Below are 26316 nucleotides of genomic sequence, written 5' to 3' on the forward strand. Positions count from 1 at the left end.
CACCCCGATCGCCGCCGTCTGTGCTGTGGTGTTAACAGCTGACTAGGCATGGCCACAGTCCGGCTGTTGCTGGTCTCTGATTAATGATGCGGGATGACACAAAGCGTCGCAGAGAGTCCATTACTCGTGCTCGGATAGCAGGCGCAGTTGTCAAGTACTTGGTGCACAATACGCCGATCCTCCCTCGTGGTAGTCAGACGTCGTAGACGGACCTTAACCACGAGTACGCCCGCCCTCACGTTCCCACGCAGTTCAACATCGGGCTGCTGCCACATTCGAACGCCCTACTAATCTGGATACTGCACGAATTGACCAGCCGCCATAATGCAGACCCACAGTGAGGGTGCCTTCAAGTTCAGTGGTAGCTGACAACGCTGTCTCATACGAGTTTGCTACGTCTCCTTGTTTTTCCACATCGGTAACTGAATATCTGACGCTGTTCACGCCCGTCTTATACCCTGTAGCTCCTGGTAATAACAGTAAAAGTGAATAACACTCTTCTCACCGTCTTACCTGTTACAGAGGCCTGGAACTCAAGTTATGTATATAAACACCAGCCAGATTTATGTATACGAAGCCATATTGAGAACCGTCACTGTTTCCTAATTGCCTCCATTTTTTTCAGGCAATATATAACTTGCTCAGTTATTCCGGTTGGTTGATTGTTTTGGGGGGAGGAGACCAGACAGCGAGGTCATCGGTCTCATCGGATTAGGGAAGGTTGGGGAAGGAGATCGGCCGCGCCCTTTGGAAGGAACCATCCCAGCATTTGCCTGGAGCGATTTAGGGAAATCACGGAAAACCTAAATCAGGATGGCCGGACGCCGGATTCAACCGTCGTCCTTCCGAATGCGAGTCCAGTGTGCTAACCACTGCGCCACCTGGCTCAGTAGTTATTCCGGAAGCTGCCTATGACTCAGGAAGTCACCAAAAACTTTTACCACTTCCACAAAAAGATTTGATCTCTTATCAGTAACATACAACACGTAATATTTAGCAAAACATTTTTAAATATAATCTTAAATGTACTAGGTCTAGAAACGAACTGTATTGAGACAACAGTTTATCAGAATCGACGAAAATATTTGCAATGAGAGACGTACACAATTAAGGGGATCGCCGTAAGCAAAAAGTATTTTAAAATTATAAAATCTTCCATCACAATTCGTTAACAAGGACCAATGATCAGAGACAAACAGGTAAAGCGGCTTAAGGCCAAACGACAAGCGAAGTGCACAAAAAAAACTGATATTTAACAAAACATTTTTAAATATAATCTTAAATGTACTAGGTCTAGAAACAAACTGTATTGAGACAACAGTTTATCAAAATCGATGAAAATATTTGCAATGAGAGACGTACACAATTAAGGGGATCGCCGTAAGCAAAAAGTATTTTAAAATTATAAAATCTTCCATCACAATTCGTTAACAAGGACCAATGATCAGAGACAAACAGGTAAAGCGGCTTAAGGCCAAACGACAAGCGAAGTGCACAAAAAAAACTGATATTTTGCTATTGCAGCACTTCGATTAATTAAAAATCAAGGGCTATCATATCACAGCCTAACAACCTGTTAGTCGCTGCTAAGTATCTGATTACCTTGCGGCTTCTTTGTTAAAATGAAAATGTAAAAAAATGCAATAACAAATTTAGCAACTGCAAAATTGGCTTAAGCTAGAATTACAGATATGTCTCATTGGATAACCAAAATAACTTAAGTTACAAGTAGGTACATTACAGTGAAGAAAATAAAAGTTCCAGCCTAATTCAGAATAGTTCTTAGCAACTGTACCAACGGCTTAAGGGCAAATGATAATTACCTATCATATGAAGGAATGCAAATGCAATGGACAATCATAGATGAAGAACACAGCTGCTGAAACCAATACTTACACTGCGCAGTTTCACCAAACTACATCCTAATAAAACGTACTAACCACCATGAAGACAAAACATAATTGTAAGGCTACTAAAAATCTGACATACACTAAACTTTAGTGGTATTAAGGTGAGGACATGTACAGGTTAACTGAATTAACGGCCGGTGCCCATCCAAATAAGTTTTACAATACTTGAATTTCTTCAGGTTTTCTTGAAAGTCTCCTAAAGAGCAAGAAATACATTAATATATACTGAGATTTACAGCATAATGGTCAAGCAAATGTTAAACTGAACATACGTTACAATTCACCTCTAAGCGGCATTTCTTATATTTACTTAAACATTTAAAAAATTCATAGAATCAAATGCAATTTAGATAACAGAAAAAACGTCAAATGAGGTAAGTCTCAAACCTCTGAATGACAAGAAAGCAAACAACAACAGTAGCAAGTCAAATACAGGAACAGAATGGGCAAGGCTTAACGGGCAACAAGGTAAATATAAGCATGACAAATAACATCACACAGGCAGCTTGTTCAGTCAGGCAGCAAAGAACAAATAATATAGACTTGACGTAATCATCTGGATAGCTGCCTACCGAACATAGGTATCTTTTAATAGCCAAATTTCAAAACTGCTGACGTTATGGTGAAGTTCCTGACAAACAAATAACGGCTAATCTGCTCTGCAACGTTCACACATATACGGAATTAAACATTACAGTAGTTAAGTACAGCCGGCCGAGGTGGCCGAGCGGTTCTAGGCGCTACAGTCTGGAACCGCGCTACCGCTACGGTGGCAGGTTCGAATCCTGCCTCGGGCAAGGATGTGTGTGATATCCTTAGGTTAGTTAGGTTTAAGTAGTTCTAAGTTCTATGGGACTGATGACCTCAGAAGTTAAGTCCCATAGTGCTCAGAGCCATATGCTTTGAAGCTAAGTACAGGCCAATACACAAATTTCAACGGGCCAAAATATAAAGCCAACTGAGCCACCAGTAAGAGCTAAACAGTATTTAAATGAAATGCCAAGATTAGTAGAGGGTGACAACTTTAAATTTCTGTAAAATGCAAGACACCAAATTATAGGTAATAAGATACAAGGCACCTTAAGGAAAATTAGCTAGCATTACATAGAAGATCGTGCCAAGAAATTTACAAAGTGCAACTTCGTACAACGTCTTGAAGATACTAAAATTCGACCATGCCTGGCGTGTACTAAATAAACTTGGTGCACGTTTGCCACATTTTGCGAAAACGTGTTCTACATAATGAACACAAATGAGCGCCTTTGGCTCATGATACCGGACTGGAATAATGATACAAAAATCAAGTAGACACGAAAGAAACCAGGACATAGGTATAAGTACAGAATTAGTGCCTGTTATTACGAGTAAAGGGCTCACAATTTGGGTAGGAAACGTTCACCGGGCAGACTTGCTTCCTTCATTGGTCGAGTAGCTGCTAGTTAAATTTCCAACTGACGAGATGGCGCCGAGAATAATACACAGGCGAGGCTACCGCCTTCCAGCAATGCACAGCTGAAGCGGACCGCTCGCACGTCCCTCGTGAACGCTGCCCTTCCCTTCAGTCGCGACTGCTACCACCCTGTCACTCAGCATCCGCCGCAGATAACGCGTGCTTACGCGGCCAAGAGTCGCCCGGTTCACCAGCAACGGCCCAGAGGCAAATCTAGTGTTGATGCAGGCGATACGGCAAAAGACGTTGTGAACACGCGGCACAGTTTATTTTTCTTAAATGTAAGCCGTTTAGTGGTTGCGTATGACTTAAATGAGCCTCAGGGAGGCACATACACGATTAATCACTTAAAAACAGCCTGTAAACTGATTTTTATCTTGCAAATAGCCTGCAGAATTTTTAACTTATTGCCAGTAACAAACGTCTAAAACTGAATACGATTTATCACTTTGAAACGTAATCGCTGACTGCGAATATCTTATCACCAGCTGTACTAAATGCATATTTACTGCCCTGCAGTGACAGAAAACTTGTGCCCGAATTGAGCTCGCACCCGGATTATCCACTTAACGCAAACGGTCGCCTTAGCAACTTCAGCTACCTGTGCAGGCTCCCCGTACCGACGCAAACCTCCGTACGTCGCACTGTCTACATTCTTATGTCATAGTCCACTACATTACTTGGATTCCCGAAATAGTAATAATGATGTAGTATCGTAGCTTACCGATACTTCCAAATCCGGCGCCGCGAAGATACATGCGGGCGCCAAGAACAGCGCTTTGAACATCACAATCGATGAAAAACCTACAGGCAACCGTCCAACGAAGACCGCTAGGACAGTGTCATAAGCTGCGGGCACCTGGGCGTCAGTCTTCTGGTTCAAGGTTACTTTTAGTTGCTGGTTAGTGCTCATCTTTACACCGAGTTTGTAATAGTTAGCTCTAATGGTAAATATGCTGTGCCCGTGTCGGGCCTATGCTTACAGCTAGACACATCTGCTTCAAATTGTCAACAGCGTAGCAGTTATTTCGCACACTCTGAATAAATTATGCGTACTTAAAATGAACTTGTGTCGTCTACTTCATTGCTTTGCATGAATGCATAATGTTTATTCTTTCGTACATATCTGGAAGAACAGATGCCACGTGTGATCTGCAGTTGTGATACATGCAGGGTGACAATTATTGAACTATATGAAAAAAAACGTAAATTAGTTACAAACTACGGCGTACACACACTCTATTCAATATTTAAACGTCACTACAGATATTCGGATTTAGGTTATGACATGTTCGATATGCCTGCCATCACTGGCGAATATGTGGCGCAGACGAATAGCGAAATTCTGGATGAGCTGCTTAAGTGTCGGAACATCGATGCTGTCCGTGACCTCCTGACCGGCTGTTTTCAACTCAGCAATAGTTTTGGGGCTATTGCTACACACCTTGTCTTTCGCACAGCCTGACAAAAGGGAGTCGTATGTATTCAGATCCGGAGAACATAGCGGCCAATCGCGGTCCATGCCAGTACCTCTGGATACCCCAGAGCCAGAATTAGGCCCCCAAAGAGTTCCTCCAGGACATCAGATACTCTCCTGCTTCGAGGGGGTCGAACTCCACCTTGCATGAACCGCATCTTATCAAATCAGCGTCACTTTGGATAATAGGAATGAACTCATCTTCGAAAACCTTCACGTACCCATTATTCGGAGAGTGGACACTGCATACCACACAGTCACCCGTTGAGGGTGAAGAGATTCACGATCGGGTAATGAACCTTATTGACGAACCTATCGAAACGAAAGTGGGCTTCGTCCCTAAATGCGCATACTAATTCCCATCATGCCCGGCGGCCAACGGCGCAGTTTAAATGTCCGTAAGCAAACCTTTCAGAGGTTATGACGATTTTATTTCTCATAGTTTAATAATTGTCACCCTGTATTGTGTCGATTGAAACTAAAATGTGGAGACAGGGCATGAACTACTGATATCACCTGCATCGGAACCTTTTGCAGAAACAGAGGCGACGAGTGCAAATGTGAGCCACACCGGAACGCGAACCCGGAATCCTCTGCTTGCTAGGCAGCTGCGTTAATCACTGCGCCACCCAGACACAGTATTTATACCTCATGCGTGGACTACCTCGGCACGCTAGCAGCTTGCACACACTCCCACTAGCGCCACCTATCATCCCTCATTCCCTGTACATCTCCTCCATACTCGCTAATTTAAATTCCCACTGGAGGTCTGACGTAAATGTGCATCCACACTGAAGTTTGTGGATTCATTGCCCATGAAAGCGAATCGATTATATTAATGCGTTGTGTCTGTTTTTTCGAACATGTCCGAAAGAACAGACCCGCTCATGCAGGTAGGTGTTGCTAGGTAGGAGCTTGTGTTATTCGGGGAGTGTTCAAATGGCTCTGAGCACTATGGGACTCAACTGCTGAGGTCATTAGTCTCCTAGAACTTAGAACTAGTTAAACTTAACTAACCTAAGGACATCACAAACATCCATGCCCGAGGCAGGATTAGAACCTGCGACCGTAGCGGTCTTGCGGTTCCAGACTGCAGCGCCTTTAACCGCACGGCCACTTCGGCCGGCTTCGGGGAGTGTGTCGAGATAGGCTGCACATGTTTGGTAAACGCTTTGTCCGGGTGGTCCAGTGGTAAATGAAACTACCTATCAAGCAGAAAATTCCCGGTCCGATTCCAGATCCGGCGAACATTTCCACTCGTCACGCAACTGATATCATTATTTCCTTTCCTTTCCCACCATTCCACATTTTATTTACACAATCTTTTCTTACCCGTCGAGATTCCTATGGTGACAGATCTTGTGGCCACCTTCCACCCATTTATCATTAGCAGCGAAGACTTGCCGTTTTCCTCCTCGTATGATAACGGTTACCGACACTCATTGTAACGCCTAGGAATGTTCGAGGAGCCGGTTCCTGCAGTTTCGGTTGGCTGAGATACTACAAAATGGACTGTTGCGAATCGATACCGATTTTGTGATCATCGTATGCCAGCCTAGACTTTCAATACTTGCTTGCATGTCTAAAAGAATTGTCAAGGCAGCGCTTCCAGACATAAATATTTATTATTTACAACAAAATTTCTAAAAACCTGACGTAACGGAACTCAAATGCCACAAAAATTTTTCTTCGTCCTTTTTAAACATCAGGACTGCCCATGACCAATTCGTACACGAGTTCATTTTACTGCTCTACACATTCCGCGGGAGATGACTGCATTTCTGATTACAGACATATAAAAAGTTCTTTCTTAAGGAAAACTTGCCCACTTGCGCTGCCTCCACTTAGAGTCTCTAAAACACTTCCGTCGCTGCGCAGTGCCGTGCACGAGTCAATCTGTATGTAAATGCACGGCCTGCGCCAGCGGTGGAAGTGCTGCGGCATAAAGCAGCCCCGCGAAACACTGTGCAATATCCGGCGAGCGGCCGCCACCGCCACGTCAGAAGTTTCTTCCGGGCAGCCGGTGGCGGGACCCTAGACATCGCGCTGCTCATTACAGAGGGCAGCCCGAGGTAATGGTCGGCCACTCATAAAACGGCAGCGGTTCACAGAATTTACTGGCCGGTCACTATGAGCCCATATGTCTCCAGCAACGAGTCTATGTGCGAGAGGAAAATTAGTAGACTTGGAACGGAGGTGCCACTGAGGCCGATGGAGTTACCCATAATTTTCGTACAAGTGAGGCAGTATCCCTAGCACTTCATTAATATGTGGGGTTTTGTTTGTACGGAGTTTTAAAGCGATTGTATTGCTGTCATTTTCTTCTAATAGAAATCGTGAAATACTTTGCAGATGTAATTTTTTTTTTCAGGGTGATTTATTACCATTGACAAGTTATATAAAGACTGAGACTAATACGAGATAGCGCCTCGGTTTTCACCACTTTAGAAATGGCACCACAATATAGCCATGCTTCGTTTGAAAATGGTGTGCGGGAAAGACATCCTAAGATTGAAACCACACAGTAAAACTCCGAGAAAGGGCATTACAAGGAATTGTGGCATCGAGAACCAAGGGAGCATGAAATAGTTAACGCCATGATCATATAACAGCAAACAGAACAGAACAGTCTGTACACACAACGAAAATTAATTTATCAATGTTAATGATCGTCGAGCTCTGTGGCTGTGGATTGCATTATTTGAAAAATATAACCACTATTTTCTATAAATGGCGCTTAAGTAAGTGTTCTAAATTTCTGTGGAAGATAATATTGTTCAAAAGAAAAAAAAAATATAAACACCTGTCTCGAAACCTGTAGTTGTCATTATAAAATGCAATTAAATGAGCTACAATGCAACGTGACTTTCAGTTAATTACTGTTATTTCTCGTTTTTAATTAAGTTTAAATTATAATGGCATGCGGATTTTCTTCCAAATGAAATATTTATTGTAATAAAGTGTGATTCGGTCGTAATAGTGACGAAGGGAACGGATCCTACTGTAGTAAACGACATGGGGACACCAGTAACAATGAAGCTGATTAAAGGTCTACAAAATTACTGCAGTGTTCACTTAAGATGATCCTATGACACTGGCAAGCTTTATACAAAGCTACACCGCTAAATGGTACTGCCTTGTGCCGGTTTGCGGATTATGTGGCTTAATTTGTTTCGTTGCAATGATAAATAATCATAATACTTGTTTCAATAACGAGTAGATTGCATTAGCTTTGGCCACACAGTGCTCTTGTTCCGGTATTTTGTTTTCCACATCCTATTCATTACAACATGTACTGTGACCTAGATATATGCTCTCTCATTAAACACATATAATGCCTTGCCTCACTTTATATACCACACCGAAAACGCACTCCAGCAAACAATCCAGCACGGCTACCTTCCGCTCATGCCGTTGTACAGTTGCAAATCTCAGCTCTTGCCTCTCTGTCGGCGCGCACTCATGGCTCAAAAATGCTAGTGGTATACTCTTAACAGACTCTATGGAATTTACACGGCGCAAAGTCCCTGACTTGGCCAGCGTATTCCTACTTGAAAATTTTACAATATTGTTTTTGAATATATCATTACAAATGCGCATTACTAATAAAATATTGAATACATTCTTTCATATTCAGAAAAAATATTAATATTGCAAAATTGTATGAAGTGATGATTTTAAGGCACTGTTTTGTATTGTTACAAACTGATCCTAAATGAGTTGTAATACTTATTGGCGAAGTCTTTCTTAATACCGTCACAAAACACAAAGGTCGACAGACTTGAAATTAGGTGATGTATTTGTAATACTAGTTCCTTGTGTGGCTTAGGTTACCCGAGAGACAAACCGTACCAAGTCCGCGAGTGCGCACACTGTGTCACACAATCACCCGTAAGACTAAAAAATACATTCTTCTCTAGCACCAGGAGTGCATTCAAAACGAAGACCTGCTATGACTAAACTGCTTTCATTTTTCAGTTAATGTGAACGTATGGAGAGTAGTTCGAAGGAGCAGAATCTTACTACCAATCTTTGAAGCAAATGGAACTAAAGAAGATATGTAAAGAGAAATCAGTCGTCATGAATTTCCTTCTTACTGTGACGTGAGTAATGTTACAGCATGTGATTTACCAGGTTTGCTCGTCGTTATTCATTAATTGTTTGCTTTCGGGTGTTCAGCCGACTCGTTAATTCCATTAATTTGCATGATATTTCGACGAACAGTACAGTCATCTTCTTTGTTATTTGTTTTCCGACATATTCTATATCTTAAAGCCACTGTCCCAGAAACTTGACGTTTGCATCCCGATACCAGGTTCGTCATATGCTATTTCATGATTATATTGCAGGGAGTGTTCGGTAGTGGAAAGATTAGTAGACTCCGTCAGAAACATGGTATCCAGTGTGTTTCACTTCTCCTATGTGATATCACATCTTAGTAATGTACAAGATGATCGACGTCTCAAATACCCAAGGGTGTATCACATTTCAGGCGCATGTAGCTTATCTTGAGTGTGGTAGACTACTACATCAATAAAATAAATGTGAAAGGAACGTCAGCGACACACCCAACTAAAATATGTAGGCTAATCCACTGAAGTCCACGTGATATCTGTTTCTTTTCCGCTTCCATCGCAGCTACGAATAGATCTGAAATTTTAGAAGTAAATATGTAAGAGAATAACAATTAGTAAGTAAAGCCTAAGGTTACAGAGACCACAGACGAGACGATAATTATAATTCAGCTGGGTCCTCTTTCTTTTGTCTCCCTGATACCAAAGAACGGGAAGAAGAACGTGGTGGTCAGAAACACTCTGAGAACTTTGTAATGGTGTTTGAGGGTAAATTGTGCTGAAACATAGTTGTTGAAAAAAAAATCGACACGTCGCTCTGGTTCCGAGTCAATTAGTATTGAAGTCAGCCAGTTCAAGTTCTTGCACGGGCAGGTTCAAGTGGCCCGCCAGAGACGGTGTCGCAGAACATGTTCTTCCTTTGGTTTCCTAAATCCGAACACGAGAGAGAAATAAAAACTGGAGTTGGGACGGTAGTAAGAATGGAACCCGAACCAAAAACTGAGCAAACTAGCGGATAATCATCTACGCTAGGAGAACAACTGGCACCGCTTGTATCTGGCTTGCTGATTGCTTTAATTTGCGCACACAAAGCCTGATCAGCTATCTCGAATGCTAATTAACTCGGAACTGACTCGACGTGTCGAATTTCCTGCAACACCCTTATATGCTACTTAGAAAATATAGACTGAAGTGTTTATAATAATGTGTAGCTACTCACAGAGAACACATGTGTGCTGTAATTTTTACATGGCTGCGTAACTTAATAGATTTTCTAACGCGTTAATATGGAACTGATCGACGCTGGAGAAAAATTATTTTTAATTTTTGGATTCACAAACGCATTAGCGTATCTACCAAATTTCTCGGCCATACGACAATTAAAGCCCACACGAGACAGTCATGAGTAGCTGCACTTCAATTACGACGAAAAAGACATCGTCCAGTGACACTACAGAAAGTCAAAGGCGCCAGCGCCTGCATCTAGACCGCCCCTTAGGTGCAAACGTGACTTTTATGCTGACGCACCGTAGGGGAACGTCCTGTAAATTTGTTTGTTAAGGTGTTAGCTCAGATAGTAGAGCACTTGCCCGTGAAAGGAAAAGGTCCCGAGTTCGAGTCTCGGTCCGGCACACAGTTTTAATCTACCAGCAAGTTTCATACCAGCGCACACTCCGCTGAAGAGTGGAAGTTCCAGTCTGGGAACATCCCCTCATGGTGTGGCTACGCCATGTTTGTGCAATATCATTTCTTCCAGGCGCGTTAGTAGTGCAAGATCTGCAAGAGAGTGTCTGTGAAGTCTGGGAGGTAGGAGACTGTGTACTGGCGGAATTGAAGCTGTGTGTACGGGTCGTGAGTCGTGCTTGGGTAGATTAGATGGTAGAGCACTTGCCCGAGAAAGGCAAAAGTCCCGAGTTCGAAGCTCGGTCTCGCACACAGTTTTAATCCGCCAGGAAGTTTCATATCAGCCCACACTCTGCTGCAGAGATAAAATTTCATTCTGGAACTTGTTTGTTATTCGGTGAATGCCACGATCGCCAGTGGTGAAGATAGCACTAGCTACTACGTAGACAGGCCTTGTCTCTATTATGTGGCTTACGGGATTTATTATGCAATATGTTAATTTCTTAAAAATATGATCGTGAAGATATCTGAACACCCGACGCCGAGTCATAACAAAATTTGACTATGTGCGAAAATATTATCCTACTTTTATGTAGAAGTATTGACAGACTGTAAGTAAAAGGTAACGATACAAGTACCCTAAACGCAAGTTCGGCTCGGAGTAGATAGCGACGTGTTAGATTGCTTCACTTGATCGTATAATAATCTTGTAACGTAATAACTGCAAGTATTCGCTCCATCATGCACATACATTGAAATACTATTCAAGAACTAGTCAATATAACTACACACACAGATATCATAGTGCTGAATAGCTTACTGCAAAGGCAGAAACAGCATGCTCCTATCGAAAGTTTATACTTAAGTGCCAAAATTATTTGTAATGAAGGGTTGTGGGAATACTTAACATAAGAAGTAAGTTGTTTACACTGTCCTTAATTTTTTTTTTTAAATTTCAGAATGTGAACGCAAACCCTCAGTGATAAACTGTAGTTTACAAGTAAATAACATTCAGCTAGAATTTTGCTGTAACGTCACTTTTCAGTGGCAGATAATTTCCATGCCCGTCCTCGTTTCGTTTACTGCTATGCATATTGACACATCTCTTCTTGCAGTACGTCTATACATTGCCACGTTATTAATATTACTCCTCGCGTATTTCATCCATCATCACAGAACGCTGACAGTTTCACAAAGAGCAGACCCATTTTCCGCAACGAACCATCTGCCACATACGTTTACTCTGAAAGTTGTTACGGTAGTGGAAGCCTCTGCCTGACTAATTCAGTTTCTGGAACAAGGACAGTAAATGTTTCATTTACCTGTTTCTCTTTGACACACGTTCTACTTTTCAGTGTGGTTTAACTTTTGAAACAATTGATTTCACAAATAAATTATCTGGGTACGTTAAAATGTTTGGACAGAAAAGACAGTATTTAAGTAAAACACTTCCTTACACTCCAAACACATGGCGTTACTGGTTACAGTCTCAGAACCGTGATGCATATTTCGCAGTATTCCACATCATATTATGGATTGAGATTAATAAACTCACAAATGAACTTCATGTTGTGCTTCTATGTTTTGCAAGTGAATGACATTAAGTGTGTGCTACTGTCTTGACATAGCTATGTCGTTACACATCTCCCTCCTGTTCAGTGTGGATTTTCGGCAGGGAACACTGGCTAACCTGCTTCACACGCTGCATAAGAGTTACAAAGATTTTACAGATGAACCTAGAAGTGTGGCTCAATCTCTGTTGTTTTTAACAAATAGTGTGTAGAAGTTACCTAGTGATGTTAAAATTACATTTAATATGTGTCTATTGATAAAATTCGTTTAGCTGAAATTTTATGTTACAATTCTATATTGCAATTCTAAACCTGGTGTGATAAAAAAGAGTAGATACTAGTTTAACACAATCAGCACCTATCTTTCTGCGTGTCACAGGCGCCGCTAGAACGTTGTATCTGTTTGTGTTGTAATGCAATCGTTAATCTCATTACTACATAGTGAAATAATTACAAATAAAGTATTAAATATATGATAGATAAATTATTACTTCTGAAATGCAATTGAATGGAAATTTATAAATTATAGAGTGCAGGAATCAGTCGTCCTTTTTTAGATTTTATTAGACAAATCAAAATTTCGGCTAGTAGCTAGCCATTCTCAGTGCACTATTTTCTGTTGTCAGTGCATGTAAGTCCCTGATGTTCGGGCTTCAGTCACTGTTCTTTGACTAGTATTGAATGAAACTGTGACTGACGCCCGAATAACAGGGACTTACATCTATTGAAAATATAAAATAGTGCATTGAGAATTGCTAGCTAATAGCCGAAATATGGATTTTCGTGATAAAATCTAAAAAAAGGACGACTGATTGCTGCTCTCTATTATTTATGAGTCACATAACAAATTCAAATGGCTCTGAGCACTATGAGGCTTAGCATCTGAGGCCATCAGTCCCCTAAAACTTACAACTACTTAAACCTAACTAACCTAAGGACATCACACACATCCATGCCCGAGGCAGGATTCGAACCTGCGACCATAGCGGTCGCGCGGTTCCAGACTGTAGCGCCTAGAACCGCTCGGCCAGTCACATAACAGTCGCTAAGTGCACCCACTTACCGAATGGAAGGTAACCTGATGAATGGAAATTGTACAATTAAACAAATGATAAGAACTCTTGTACCTTAATTAGTAACAAAGTACTGAAAAAATACAAATCTATGAAAATACAGAAAACACATCATTCATATGTTATCACATCCATATATAAGTAAGGAAATCTTATACTTACTACTTTCATCAAAGAAATTGCAAATAAACATCACTTAATCTAAACAGCTGAAATACATGTTTTGGAAGTTAATTTTAGCTCAAAGTATTTACTTAAAAATTATCAATCTTATATTACAAAATTTTAGTTTGATAAACAGATTTTAACTGAATAAATTGTTTTAAACGAGTTTAAATAAAGGAAAACAAAGTCAAGTTTCTGCCTCCTCATTATAAACAACAAAATTTAAATAAAATTACGCTGTTTTATATCCAAGACTGTTCACTAGAATTTCATCCAAAATTTTAATTAAAAATTCTGGGAACTGTAAAATGCTTGTTACTAAGTTTCACCTGTTAGTGCTCACCCAAAGACTGTTAGTCTACTCTTTGTTATCACAACCAATAATAGATACTACAGCTACTCTCTTGTATAGTTAAATGATATTTTTTTCCATACTTCCACATTATCTTTGGTTAAGTTGATTATTGTTCAACATCAAACACAAACTTGACACTGCATCTTGATGTCTCTTTCAGTGGAACGTCCCTCATGCCTACAGCTTCTCTGAGCAATTTACTTTTACTGTCTTCTGTAACTTTGTTCTTTGTTGTAAACTGGTTTTCATGTATTAGCAGATTCAATTTATATCATCATCGCTACTGTAATTAAATTCTTTCACTTTTTGCTGACACAAATTGCAGAATTATGATTCGCTATATGTTCTGTTTGGTATTTGTTTGTCATTTTAATCGTCCATCCTGCTTTGAGTATCCACTGCAGTTAGCAACATTACAGCTCTTCAATTTTTTACACTGTTTTACCATACTGTAAATGATTAAACTTATTCTGTTTCTTACTCTTGCCAAGATTCATACTTTACTTATTCCTAGGTAGTTACAAGAAAATTATTCACGTTGTCAAATAATGAATAATTACATCCGCTATTGTCCCTAGGCATAATAGTATTCATAAATTACAGAATATCAGTACGACATATCCCTTCTACACTTTCCTCCTACTTTATACTCAGAGTCACAATCTCTTCCAGAATTCAATGTTGACCCATATAATCTCATTATGACACAACTAATTTGTGTGCCATTATTCACTGACTTTCTATATACACTCTTGGTTTCATATTTACGTAGTGGATGAACTCCATTTATAAGTCATTTATTTACCAAGTGAATAAGTATGCATATATAAGTATATAGATATGTATTTACTAATTAATGACGTCCTTCATCATGTGTAAGATCTAAATTAAGATGAGATACTACCTTCCATAGACAAATTTCCATCATATGGAAAATCCAGTTACACAAAATACTCCTGTTACTTACTGATAGCATATTGAAGACGTGATGTGCTTAACTACTCATGTACTCCATAATCAACAAAAAAATTTTATTTGCAAGAGAGATAAAAATGTAGTAAAATATATTTTTAACAAACTGCAGGACGACTTGAAGAAGAATGAAAGTAGAAAATAACTCTGAGTGACTTGGAGCCCTTTGTTTTGCAAGCAATTGATTCATGAAGAGTATTCATTCCCCAGGGATTAACTACCCTGGACAACTGCCCCCTTGTACAAATTTATGCGCACAATGTTTCATATATCGAATTTTTTCATAGGTTTTGGAAAAATTAGATAGTAGGCATTAATGTGGCTTATGTCCACCACTTCCGATGATATATGGTACTTGTGAAAGAATTTTGAGATCTTAGAAGTTATTTGCTTAACTGGCTCACAGATATTTACTGAAATTAGGTCTCCTGTCTCTATCTTAGTAGCTCTGACGTCCATATCGTCTCTCCTTTTTCTAGCATGTTTTTACGGCACGAATGGGAAGCAGTGGTTGGGAAGGGAGTGAGACAGGGTTGTAGCCTCGCCCAGATGTTATTCAATCTGTATATTGAGCAGGCAGTAAAGGAAACAAAAGAAAAATTCGCAGTACGTATTAAAATCCCGGGAGAAGAAATAAAAACTTTGAGGTTCGCCGATGACATTGTAATTCTGTCAGAGACAGCAAAGGACTTGGAAGAGCAGTTGAACGGAATTGACAGTGTCTTGAAAGGAGGATATAAGATGAACATCAACAAAAGCAAAACGAGGATAATGGAATGTAGTCGAGTTAACTCGGGTGATGCTGAGGGAATTAGATTAGGGTATGAGAAAGTAGTAAAGGAGGTTTGCTATTTGGGGAGCAAAATAACTGATGATGATCGAAGTAGAGAGGATATAAAATGTAGACTGTCAATGGCAAGGAAAGCGTTTCTGAAGAAGAGAAATTTGTTAACATCGAGTATAGATTTAAGCGTCAGGAAGTCGTTTCTGAAAGTATTTGTATGGAGTGTAGCCATGTATTGAAGTGAAACATGGACGATAAATTATTTGGACAAGAAGAGAATAGAAGCTTTTGAAATGTGGTGCTACAGAAGAATGCTGAAGATTAGATGGATAGATCACATAACTAATGAGGAGGTATTGAATAGAATTGGGGAGAAGAGGAGCTTGTGGCAAAACTTGATTAGAAGAAGGGATCGGTTGATAGCACATGTTCTGAATTATCAAGGGATCACCAATTTAGTATTGGGGGGCTGCGTGGAGGGTTAAGATCGTAGAATGAGACCGAGAGATGAATACACTAAGCAGATTCAGAAGGATGTAGGTTGCAGTAGTTACTCAGAGATGAAAAAGCTTGCACAGGATAGAGTAGCACGGAGAGCTGCATCAAACCAGTCTCAGGACTGAAGACCACAACAACAACAACTTTACCATCTTTCTTTTCTTCCCAACCCTCATTTCTTGTCTGCGAAGAAACTCAATGATTTATTCCAAACAGTTCTTTCTTCAGGAGTAAGCTCAGTACTGTCATGGTTTAAACAGTTCATTATAGTTTCAAAATCCTTCAAATAAATTCCCGAAGGAGTAGGCTGATCGTTAAAATATATCCTGCAGAGACTCCATCTCGTAAGGATCCCATACAGCAGTGCGGTACTCTCGGCAAAGGACGGAAGTGTAGGCAATCTCTTTTGTCAATCTGTCGCATTGTCTGAGTGTTCCGCCAATAAGTCTTCTGTTCGCGTTCCCCTCAACATTTACGTTGTTTGCGATTACACTCCGCCCGCATCTCGTGGTCGTGCGGTAGCGTTCTCGCTTCCCGCGCCCGGGTTCCCGGGTTCGATTCCGGTGGGGTCAGGGATTTTCTCTGCCTCTTGATGGCTGGGTGTTGTGTGCTGTCCTTAGGTTAGTTAGGTTTAAGTAGTTCTAAGTTCTAGGGGACTGATGACCATAGATGTTAAGTCCCATAGTGCTCAGAGCCATTTGATTACACTCCCTACGTGTACAGCGGTATTGGCAGCCTTTAGACTTGTGTTATTTATCGTGTAACTGAAATTTTACGGATTTCTTTCAGTACTCACGTTGATAATCTTACACATTTCATTATTTAGGCTCAGTTTCAGCATCAAATTCACAAAGGCGTCTCCTTTTGCAGGTATCCGAGTCGCCGACGACTGAGCTGCGGATCATCACCAGCACATTCGGCCACATCCGCTTCAAGGGTGAGTGCGACACGCATTGTGGCTTGCCTCTAAACTGTTCTGTCCAGAAAATATAACTTTACAACAAAGGGCAGATTAGCGTCGGCATTTCAATCAGCTGAGGCTTACTGACGGAGTGTGGAGCTCACAAACTTCAAAGTAAAGTTAAGATAGTAAATCAACTAAGGAGTAGCAACATTTTTGCTTTCCTTTTAATTATCATCATCTGGAAGCAAACTGTATATCCATTTGTCAATTTGAAATAACACCATTGAAATATGTCGTGCATAGAGCAAAATAATTTCTGTATCAAAATAATCTCTATACGTTGTGAGCATGTGGGTGCTATTCTGTCATTCTGCGCAACGGATTATTCTGAGATGTACCCTTTACCCTGTGGCTCCTGCAAGATCCAATTTCCACCCCCACACTTCTACAGAAGTCAGACAGACGCTCCTAACGTTCTAAAGAGAAATGCCTGAAAAACTTTCAGCAATAAATATCTTCTGGACTTGCCCGCTGTAAGGAAATGACGCAAAAATTCACAAAATTTCTTATGTCACTAGTGGGATACTTGGTACTGGAGTAGTGCTAGTTAGTGTAAGATAAACATGAAACTAACGAAAATTATTATTTATTTTGCTAAAATTCTGAGAAATCACAATGGCACCTTTAGTTATGAATTGAACAAGTTATTTCCGGGTTCTTTTCAGAATGTAAAGTTACCTCTCAAGGATAGGATTCGCTAACGAAATTTCTATACAAAGTTTAAGATTGTTATTGACTTGGTAGAATGGCTGAGAGCCGCACCTACTCAACTTGAATAATTATCCGTTAGAATGTTGCTAGGTATGGTCGAGGCTGTCACCTGAGAAATGCAGTGAAGTGTACTGTTGTGGAGGAAATATGGGGCTTGCAAAAGCTGTAGCGCACAATACCTTGAGCTGCGATGACTGCTGTCTGTGCCGCTCGCTGCTGACAAATAAGATAACTCTCGTTCTATCTGGATTGACCTTCGCCAATCAAACTCTCCCTACGCCTTGATGAAGTCATAGACTCCTATTCGTCCCTAGTCTGTGCGTTAGATGAGTATGTGCCAAGCAAGATCGTAAGAGATGGAAAAGAGCCACCGTGGTTCAACAACCGAGTTAGAAAACTGCTGCGGAAGCAAAGGGAACTTCACAGCAAACATAAACATAGCCAAAGCCTTGCAGACAAACAAAAATTACTCGAAGCGAAATGTAGTGTGAGGAGGGGTATGCGAGAGGCGTTCAAATGAATTCGAAAGTAAAGTTCTATGTACTGACTAGGCAGAAAATCCTAAGAAATTTTGGTCTTATGTCAAAGCAGTAGGTGGACCAAAACAGAATGTCCAGACACTCTGTGACCAAAATGGTACTGAAACAGAGGATGACAGACTAAAGGCCGAAATACTAAATGTCTTTTTCCAAAGCTGTTTCACAGAGGAAGACTGCACTGTATTTCCTTCTCTAGATTGTCGCACAGATGACAAAATGGTAGATATCGAAATATACGACAGAGGGATAGAGAAACAATTAAAATCACTCAAAAGAGGAAAGGCCACTGGACCTGATGGGATGCCAGTTCGATTTCACACAGAGTACCCGAAGGAACTTGCCCCACTTCTTGTAGCGGTGTACCGTAGATCTCTAGAAGAGCGTAGCGTTCCAAAGTATTGGAAAACGGCACAGGTCATTCCCGTTTTCAAGAAGGGACGTCGAACAGATGTGCAGAACTATAGACCTATATCTGTAACGTCGATCAGTTGTAGAATTTTGGAACACGTATTATGTTCGAGTATAATGACTTTTCTGGAGACTAGAAACCTACTCTTTAGGAATCAGCATGGGTTTCGAAAAAGACGGTCGTGTGAAACTCAGCTCGCGCTATTCGTCCACGAGACTCAGAGGGCCATAGACACGGGTTCACAGGTAGATGCCGTGTTTTTTGAATTCCGCAAGGTGTCCGATACAGTACCCCACACTCGTTTAATGATCAAAGTAAGAGCATATGGACTATCAGACCAATTGTGTGATTGGACTGAAGAGTTCCTAGATAACAGAACGCAGCATGTCATTCTCAATAGAGAGAAGTCTTCCGAAGTAAGAGTGATTTCAGGTGTGCCGCAGGGGAGTGTCATGGGACCGTTGCTATTCACAATATACATAAATGACCTTGTGGATGACAACGTAAGTTCACTGAGGCTTCTTGCAGATGATGCTGTGGAGTATCGAGAGGTTGTAACAATGGAAAATTGTACTGAAATGCAGGAGGATCTGCAGCGAATTAGCGCGTGGTGCAGGGAATGGCAATTGAATCTCAATGTAGACAGGTGTAACGTGCTGCGAATACATAGGAAGATAGATCCCTTATTGTTTAGCTACAAAATAGCAGGTCAGCAACTGGAAGCAGTTAGTTCCATAAATTATCCAGGAGTATGCATTAGGACCCCCCCATGAACCATGGACCTTGCCGTTGGTGGGGAGGCTTGCGTGCCTCAGCGATACAGATAGCCGTACCGTAGGTGCAACCACAACGGAGGGGTATCTGTTGAGAGGCCAGACAAACGTGTGCTTCCTGAAGAGGGGCAGCAGCCTTTTCAGTAGTTGCAAGGGCAACAGTCTGGATGATTGACTGATCTGGCCTTGTAACAATAACCAAAACGGCCTTGCTGTGCTGGTACTGCGAACGGCTGAAAGCAAGGGGAAACTACAGCCGTAATTTTTCCCGAGGGCATGCAGCTTTACTGTATGATTACATGATGATGGCGTCCTCTTGGGTAAAATATTCCGGAGGTAAAATAGTCCCCCATTCGGATCTCCGGGCGGGGACTACTCAAGAGGATGTCGTTATCAGGAGAAAGAAAACTGGCGTTCTACGGATCGGAGCGTGGAATGTCAGATCCCTTAATCGGGCAGGTAGGTTAGAAAATTTAAAAAGGTAAATGGATAGGTTGAAGTTAGATATAGTGGGAATTAGTGAAGTTCGGTGCAGGAGGAACAGGACTTCTGGTCAGGTGACTACAGGAATATAAACACAAAATCAAATAGGGGTAATGCAGGAGTAGGTTTAATAATGAATAGGAAAATAGGAATGCGGGTAAGCTACAACAAACAGCATAGTGAACGCATTATTGTGGCCAAGATAGATACGAAGCCCACGCCTACTACAGTAGTGCAAGTTTATATGCCAACTAGCTCTGCAGATGACGAAGAAATTGAAGAAATGTATGATGAAACAAAAGAAATTATTCAGATTGTGAAGGGAGACGAAAATTTAATAGTCATGGATGACTGGAATTCGAGTGTAGGAAAAGGGAGAGAAGGAAACATAGTAGGTGAATATGGATTTGGGGACAGAAATGAAAGAGGAAGCCGCCTGGTCGAATTTTGCACAGAGCACAACATAATCATAACTAACACTTGGTTTAAGAATCATGAAAGAAGGTTGTATACATGGAAGAACCCTGGAGATACTAAAAGGTATCAGATAGATTATATAATGGTAAGACAGAGATTTAGGAACCAAGTTTTAAATTGTAAGACATTTCCAGGGGCAGATGTGGACTCTGACCACAATCTATTGGTTATGACCTGTAGATTAAAACTGAAGAAACTGCAAAAAGGTGGGAATTTAAGGAGATGGGACCTGGATAAACTAAAGGAACCAGAGGTTGTACAGAGATTCAGGGAGAGCATAAGGGAGCAAATGACAGGAATGGGGGAAATAAATACAGTAGAAGAAGAACGGGTAGCTTTGAGGGATGAAGTAGTGAAGGCAGCAGAGGATCAAGTAGGTAAAAAGACAAGGGCTAGTAGAAATCCTTGGGTAACAGAAGAAATATTGAATTTAATTGATGAAAGGAGAAAATATAAAAATGCAGTAAGTGAAACAGGCAAAAAGGAATACAAACGTCTCAGAAATGAGATTGACAGGAAGTGCAAAATGGCTAAGCAGGGATGGCTAGAGGACAAATGTAAGGACGTAGAGGCCTATCTCACTAGGGGTAAGATAGATACCGCCTACAGGAAAATTAAAGAGACCTTTGGAGATAAGAGAACGACTTGTATGAATATCAAGAGCTCAGATGGAAACCCAGTTCTAAGCAAAGAAGGGAAAGCAGAAAGGTGGAAGGAGTATATAGAGGGTCTATACAAGCGCGATGTACTTGAGGACAATATTATGGAAATGGAAGAGGATGTAGATGAAGATGAAATGGGAGATATGATACTGCGTGAAGAGTTTGACAGAGCACTGAAAGACCTGAGTCGAAACAAGGCCCCCGGAGTAGACAATATTCCATTGGAACTACTGACGGCCGTGGGAGAGCCAGTCCTGACAAAACTCTACCATCTGGTGAGCAAGATGTATGAAACAGGCGAAATACCCTCAGACTTCAAGAAGAATATAATAATTCCAATCCCAAAGAAAGCAGGTGTTGACAGATGTGAAAATTACCGAACTATCAGCTTAATAAGTCACAGCTGCAAAATACTAACACGAATTCTTTACAGACGAATGGAAAAACTAGTAGAAGCCAACCTCGGGGAAGATCAGTTTGGATTCCGTAAAAACACTGGAACACGTGAGGCAATACTGACCTTACGACTTATCTTAGAAGAAAGATTAAGGAAAGGCAAACCTACGTTTCTAGCATTTGTAGGCTTAGAGAAAGCTTTTGACAATGTTGACTGGAATACTCTCTTTCAAATTCTAAAGGTGGTAGGGGTAAAATACAGAGAGCGAAAGGCTATTTACAATTTGTACAGTAGCCAGATGGCAGTTGTAAGAGTCGAGGGACATGAAAGGGAGGCAGTGGTTGGGAAGGGAGTAAGACAGGGTTGTAGCCTCTCCCCGATGTTGTTCAATCTGTATATTGAGCAAGCAGTAAAGGAAACAAAAGAAAAATTCGGAGTAGGTATTAAAATTCATGGAGAAGAAATAAAAACTTTGAGGTTCGCCGATGACATTGTAATTATGTCAGAGACAGCAAAAGACTTGGAACAGCAGTTGAATGGAATGGAAAGTGTCTTGAAAGGAGGATATAAGATGAACATCAACAAAAGCTAAACAAGGATAATGGAATGTAGTCTAATTAAGTCGGTTGATGCTGAGGGAATTAGTTTAGAAAATGAGGCACTTAAAGTAGTAAAGGAGTTTTGCTATTTGGGGAGCAAAATAACTGATGATGGTCGAAGTAGAGAGGATATAAAATGTAGGCTGGCAATGGCAAGGAAAGCGTTTCTGAAGAAGAGAAATTTGTTAACATCCAGTATTCATTTAAGTGTCAGGAAGTCATTTCTGAAAGTATTCGTATGGAGTGTAGCCATGTATGGAAGTGAAACATGGACGATAAATAGTTTGGACAAGAAGAGAATTGAAGCTTTCGAAATGTGGTGCTACAGAAGAATGCTAAAGATTAGATGGGTAGATCACATAACTAATGAGGAAGTATTGAATAGGATTGGGGAGAAGAGAAGTTTGTGGCACAACTTGACCAGAAGAAGGGATCGGTTGGTGGGACATGTTCTGAGGCATCAAGGGATCACCAATTTAGTATTGGAGGGCGGCGTGGAGGGTAAAAATCGTAGAGGGAGACCAAGAGATGAATACACTAAGCAGATTCAGAAGGATGTAGGTTGCAGTAGGTACTGGGAGATGAAAAAGCTTGCACAGGATAGAGTAGCATGGAGAGCTGCATCAAACCAGTCTCAGGACTCAAGACCACAACAACAACAACAATGCATTAGGAGTGATTTAAAATGGAATGGTCATATAAAGTTGATCGTCGGTAAAGCAGATGCCAGACTGAGATTCATTGGAAGAATCCTAAGGAAATGCAATCCGAAAACAAAGGAAGTAAGTTACAGTACGCTTGTTCGCCCACTGCTTGAGTACTGCTCAGCAGTGTGGGATCCATACCAGATAGGGTTGATAGAAGAGATAGAGAAGATCCAACAGAGAGCAGCGCACCTCTTTACAGGATCATTTAGTAATCGCGAAAGCGTTACGGAGATGATAGATAAACTCAAGTGGAAGACTCTGCAGGAGAGACGCTCAGTAGCTCGGTACGGGCTTTTGTTAAAGTTTCGAGAACATACCTTCACCGAAGAGTCGAGCAGTATATTGCTCCCTCCTATGTATATCTCGCGAAGAGACCATGAGGATAAAATCAGAGAGATTAGAGCCCACACAGAAGTATACCGACAATCCTTTTTTCCATTAACAATACGAGACTAGAATAGAAGGGCGAACTGATAGAGGTACTCAGGGTACCCTTCGCCACACACTGTCAGTTGGCTTGCGGAGTATGGATGTAGATGTAGATGTAGAGTCTAACTATTGGCGTGGGACACCGGTCAGATAACCAGTCCACCGCGATGCCACTTAAATTTCGCTCGCAGGCGTTTAACAATAACTCTGTCCGTTCACACCGCACAATAAGTGTGGCGGCCAACACAGTGATCAACGCTTAATCACAAGGACTCAATATAGAGTCGCACTCCAATTCGCTCTCGACAGAGGTGCTCTCCCAGTGAAGTACTGAGGAGAGACTTGTTCCCTGCTCTTTAAGTACACATACGAGCGCATATGCTCTCATTACATGTTCTCGCTCGAAGAGCGATAACGGAACAGCCCCTCTCCACGCCAGACATGAAGGGGTATATCTTTCGGTCTCTTACATTGCTCCTTCAGCTCAAGGCGTCAGAAATATCGTCTGCCAATCAGCATTGCTCTTCTAAAACGTGAGAATGACGTTTTGTTTAAGGCGACAAATCCGGAAATCTGTAGCATCAGCGTTCCGCGTTTGCTGCCTCCCTGCGAAAATCTCTGAAACTGCGTGCTATGTTGCAAAGAATGCGTAGGCTGGACGCTCCCACACAATGTAGCGGAATTTGCTTTTAAGCTGAACACGGGGGCGTTCTTCCTTTCACTTGGGCAAACGCTGTCCACTCCACGGCAGTCGAGGTTGACTCGACCTCTGAAGGAACCAGCATCTTACAACGTCACTCTGAGAAATCGTTATGCTTTATTTATTCGAGTGACAGTGATAGTACAGTGGTGTGCTGATGGTGAATTATGTGTCTCTACATCTAACAGTTTTGTCACTTCTTTAAGTTTGTGATCATATCAGATCCTAATATATTCAGGTAATATTTTGGTAACACTTTCGCCACAATGTGTCACATGTATGTGTTGTCGGGATGAACCTGATGAGTTCTTGTGTTGTTATTAAATGTTTACGAAGTAAAAGTCAGGAAAGGGTAAAACCGGGTGCCGTTGCTACTAAGAGACAAACCCCGCTCATGGCTCCAGGTGCTAATTTTAAGTGGCAGTCTAATGGCATGTGTGGAATCGTCGACCTTTCAAAGGTTTTTTAAGGGGCAGAAGGCGCGATAACCTCATGGGAGAGATCAGGGCTATAGGACGTGCGCTTCAGTGCCTAATACGTGTCTGCAATGGTTGAGGCTGGCCTTCTGGATCGATCAGCATCTAGTTTCGAATCGCCATCAGTACAGAACCTGGCGCACCATCGCACAGAGGTGGTTTTTGACAGCCATGTTGGCCCATACACATTCTTCAATTTTCAATCCATGTCTACCGCTGTTTGTTCTTTGACAGCCAAGGAAATATAACGGCACATTGGGTCTGTTTGAAGTATTTGAATGTAACGTCGCCATAGTTCACATTTCTGCATTTGCCTTATGCACATGAGAAAGACAACAATGCCCCACTATTCCCTTGCCTACATGATTTGAGATTGAAAGCACTTAGTAACTTCTAGCAAACTTATAAAAAATTTCAAACCTCTTATAACTTTTTCTTGCTTACATATTTAACGTCAGTTATTTCCCACATTAATTCAATGTGGAGTAATTAGGAGTTTGCAGCTGTTTTATATACAGGAGTTCATTCCTCTCTAATAGCAACAATCATATCGTGGAACTTAACCCGGCAGCGAGGACACCGTCAACAGCTTCCTGTAGCAGCCAGGTTACCGTCAACAGTTCCCTGTACCCTGGCTCCAGTGAAGTACGGAATATAATACAGGGTGTTGGCATAAAGTCAAGTGGTCTAGAAACGTACACCATCACTACCTCTGCTACTCTTGAAGTAAAATTCTGGCGATGAAAATTTTTCTTTGCCGTGAAGTATTTTTCCAGTTATATAATTTTAAGAAAGATAGGAAATTTACCGGGGACGCAACTACAGTAACCAGTCACTATTTAACTTATAAAACTAATACACTTAATGGCAGATGTAATTCTTCCCTCATTATTATATAACACACAAGCGGTATTCATTCAACCACTGACGTAAAAAAAAAAGCAAAAAAAAAAAAAAAATACAAGGAAAACCTTCAGTATATCTGTTTGGTTATCAAACGTGAGAAATTTTCTGAAAAGTCAACATATTAATTTGTTTTTAAATGATGGAAGACACTGCATTAAGAATAGTTACACCAAAAGAAAAAATAAAGCACTGACATCTCAGAGTAGTGGATGTTTCTCCGTTCTTACCTTTAATCATTTAGTAGTGGATGGGATGAAAGTGAGATTTTTCTCTGCGTCTTTCCTGAAAATATCATCGTGTAGATAGTTACAGAACCGACTCGTTAGGAGAAATTTTTAGACCCCCTCGTTTCTAAGAGACCAAAACTTTCCGAATATGTTAATACAGAGGATGAAATGGGTGGCCACAGCAGCATTGACTGTAGGTGTTAAAAGAATGTTAGGTGACGTAGGAAAATATTTTAGTTTTCAGCAGTTTTGCTGATTATCTGAACTGTCAGATCAAGACGTGGAGCATCAGTGGCTATAATTCTGAATTACTATACAATATGCACTTGACATAAATATCTAATGGTTCTTTGAACAAGGTGTTTGTCTCTTTAAATTACCAAATTTTAACTGGAAGGAGATCTAATTTAGACGGGGAAAAATAAAAAGCTTAAGTTTTCTGCAGAGTTCGAACATCCATTTATTTATTTCCCAGCGATTTTTATACCAAACTATATTTCTATAGGATATATTTTTTTCCATCATACAGCTTATATAATAAAACTAACTATATACAAATCAATGTAAATTCAAGTTTTATTAACTTTGGTTAGGAAGCTAGAAATGTTTAAATTTCAAGAGTGATGCAACCTGTCATAATTGGCAGTGTCGACAATCATGTTCTGTTGGCGGATTGGTCTTTTATGTGGGGTGTTGAAATGGGTGCCCAGTTTCCATGCACAGCTTAATGGGCCTTAGAAACGATCTGAACATTCGATATGCTAAGAACACTAACGTGTTATAAACGTGGAATATACACCAACGATTGTCGACACGATGCAGTTGAAGCAGTCATGGCTCGTGCCATAAGATATGCTGGTATAAGAGCTTGCACAGCCATTACATTGTTAAGTGCTAAACATCGAG

At 40.9% G+C, this 26316-nt stretch overlaps 1 protein-coding gene across 2 annotated transcripts in view; it reads left to right on the plus strand.

Annotated features, from left to right (window-relative positions):
• LOC126412735 (carbonic anhydrase-related protein 10-like) overlaps positions 1 to 26316 on the plus strand; it is a 962152-nt gene that overhangs the window by 839403 nt on the left and 96433 nt on the right. For both annotated transcript variants that reach the window (XM_050082466.1, XM_050082467.1), the window contains exon 6: positions 16822 to 16888. In XM_050082466.1, coding sequence (XP_049938423.1) covers positions 16822 to 16888 — 67 coding nt within the window. The remainder of the gene's footprint in view (positions 1 to 16821; positions 16889 to 26316) is intronic.

This window comes from Schistocerca serialis, chromosome 7, assembly GCF_023864345.2.
Source record: "Schistocerca serialis cubense isolate TAMUIC-IGC-003099 chromosome 7, iqSchSeri2.2, whole genome shotgun sequence".
Lineage (NCBI taxonomy): Eukaryota > Metazoa > Arthropoda > Insecta > Orthoptera > Acrididae > Schistocerca > Schistocerca serialis.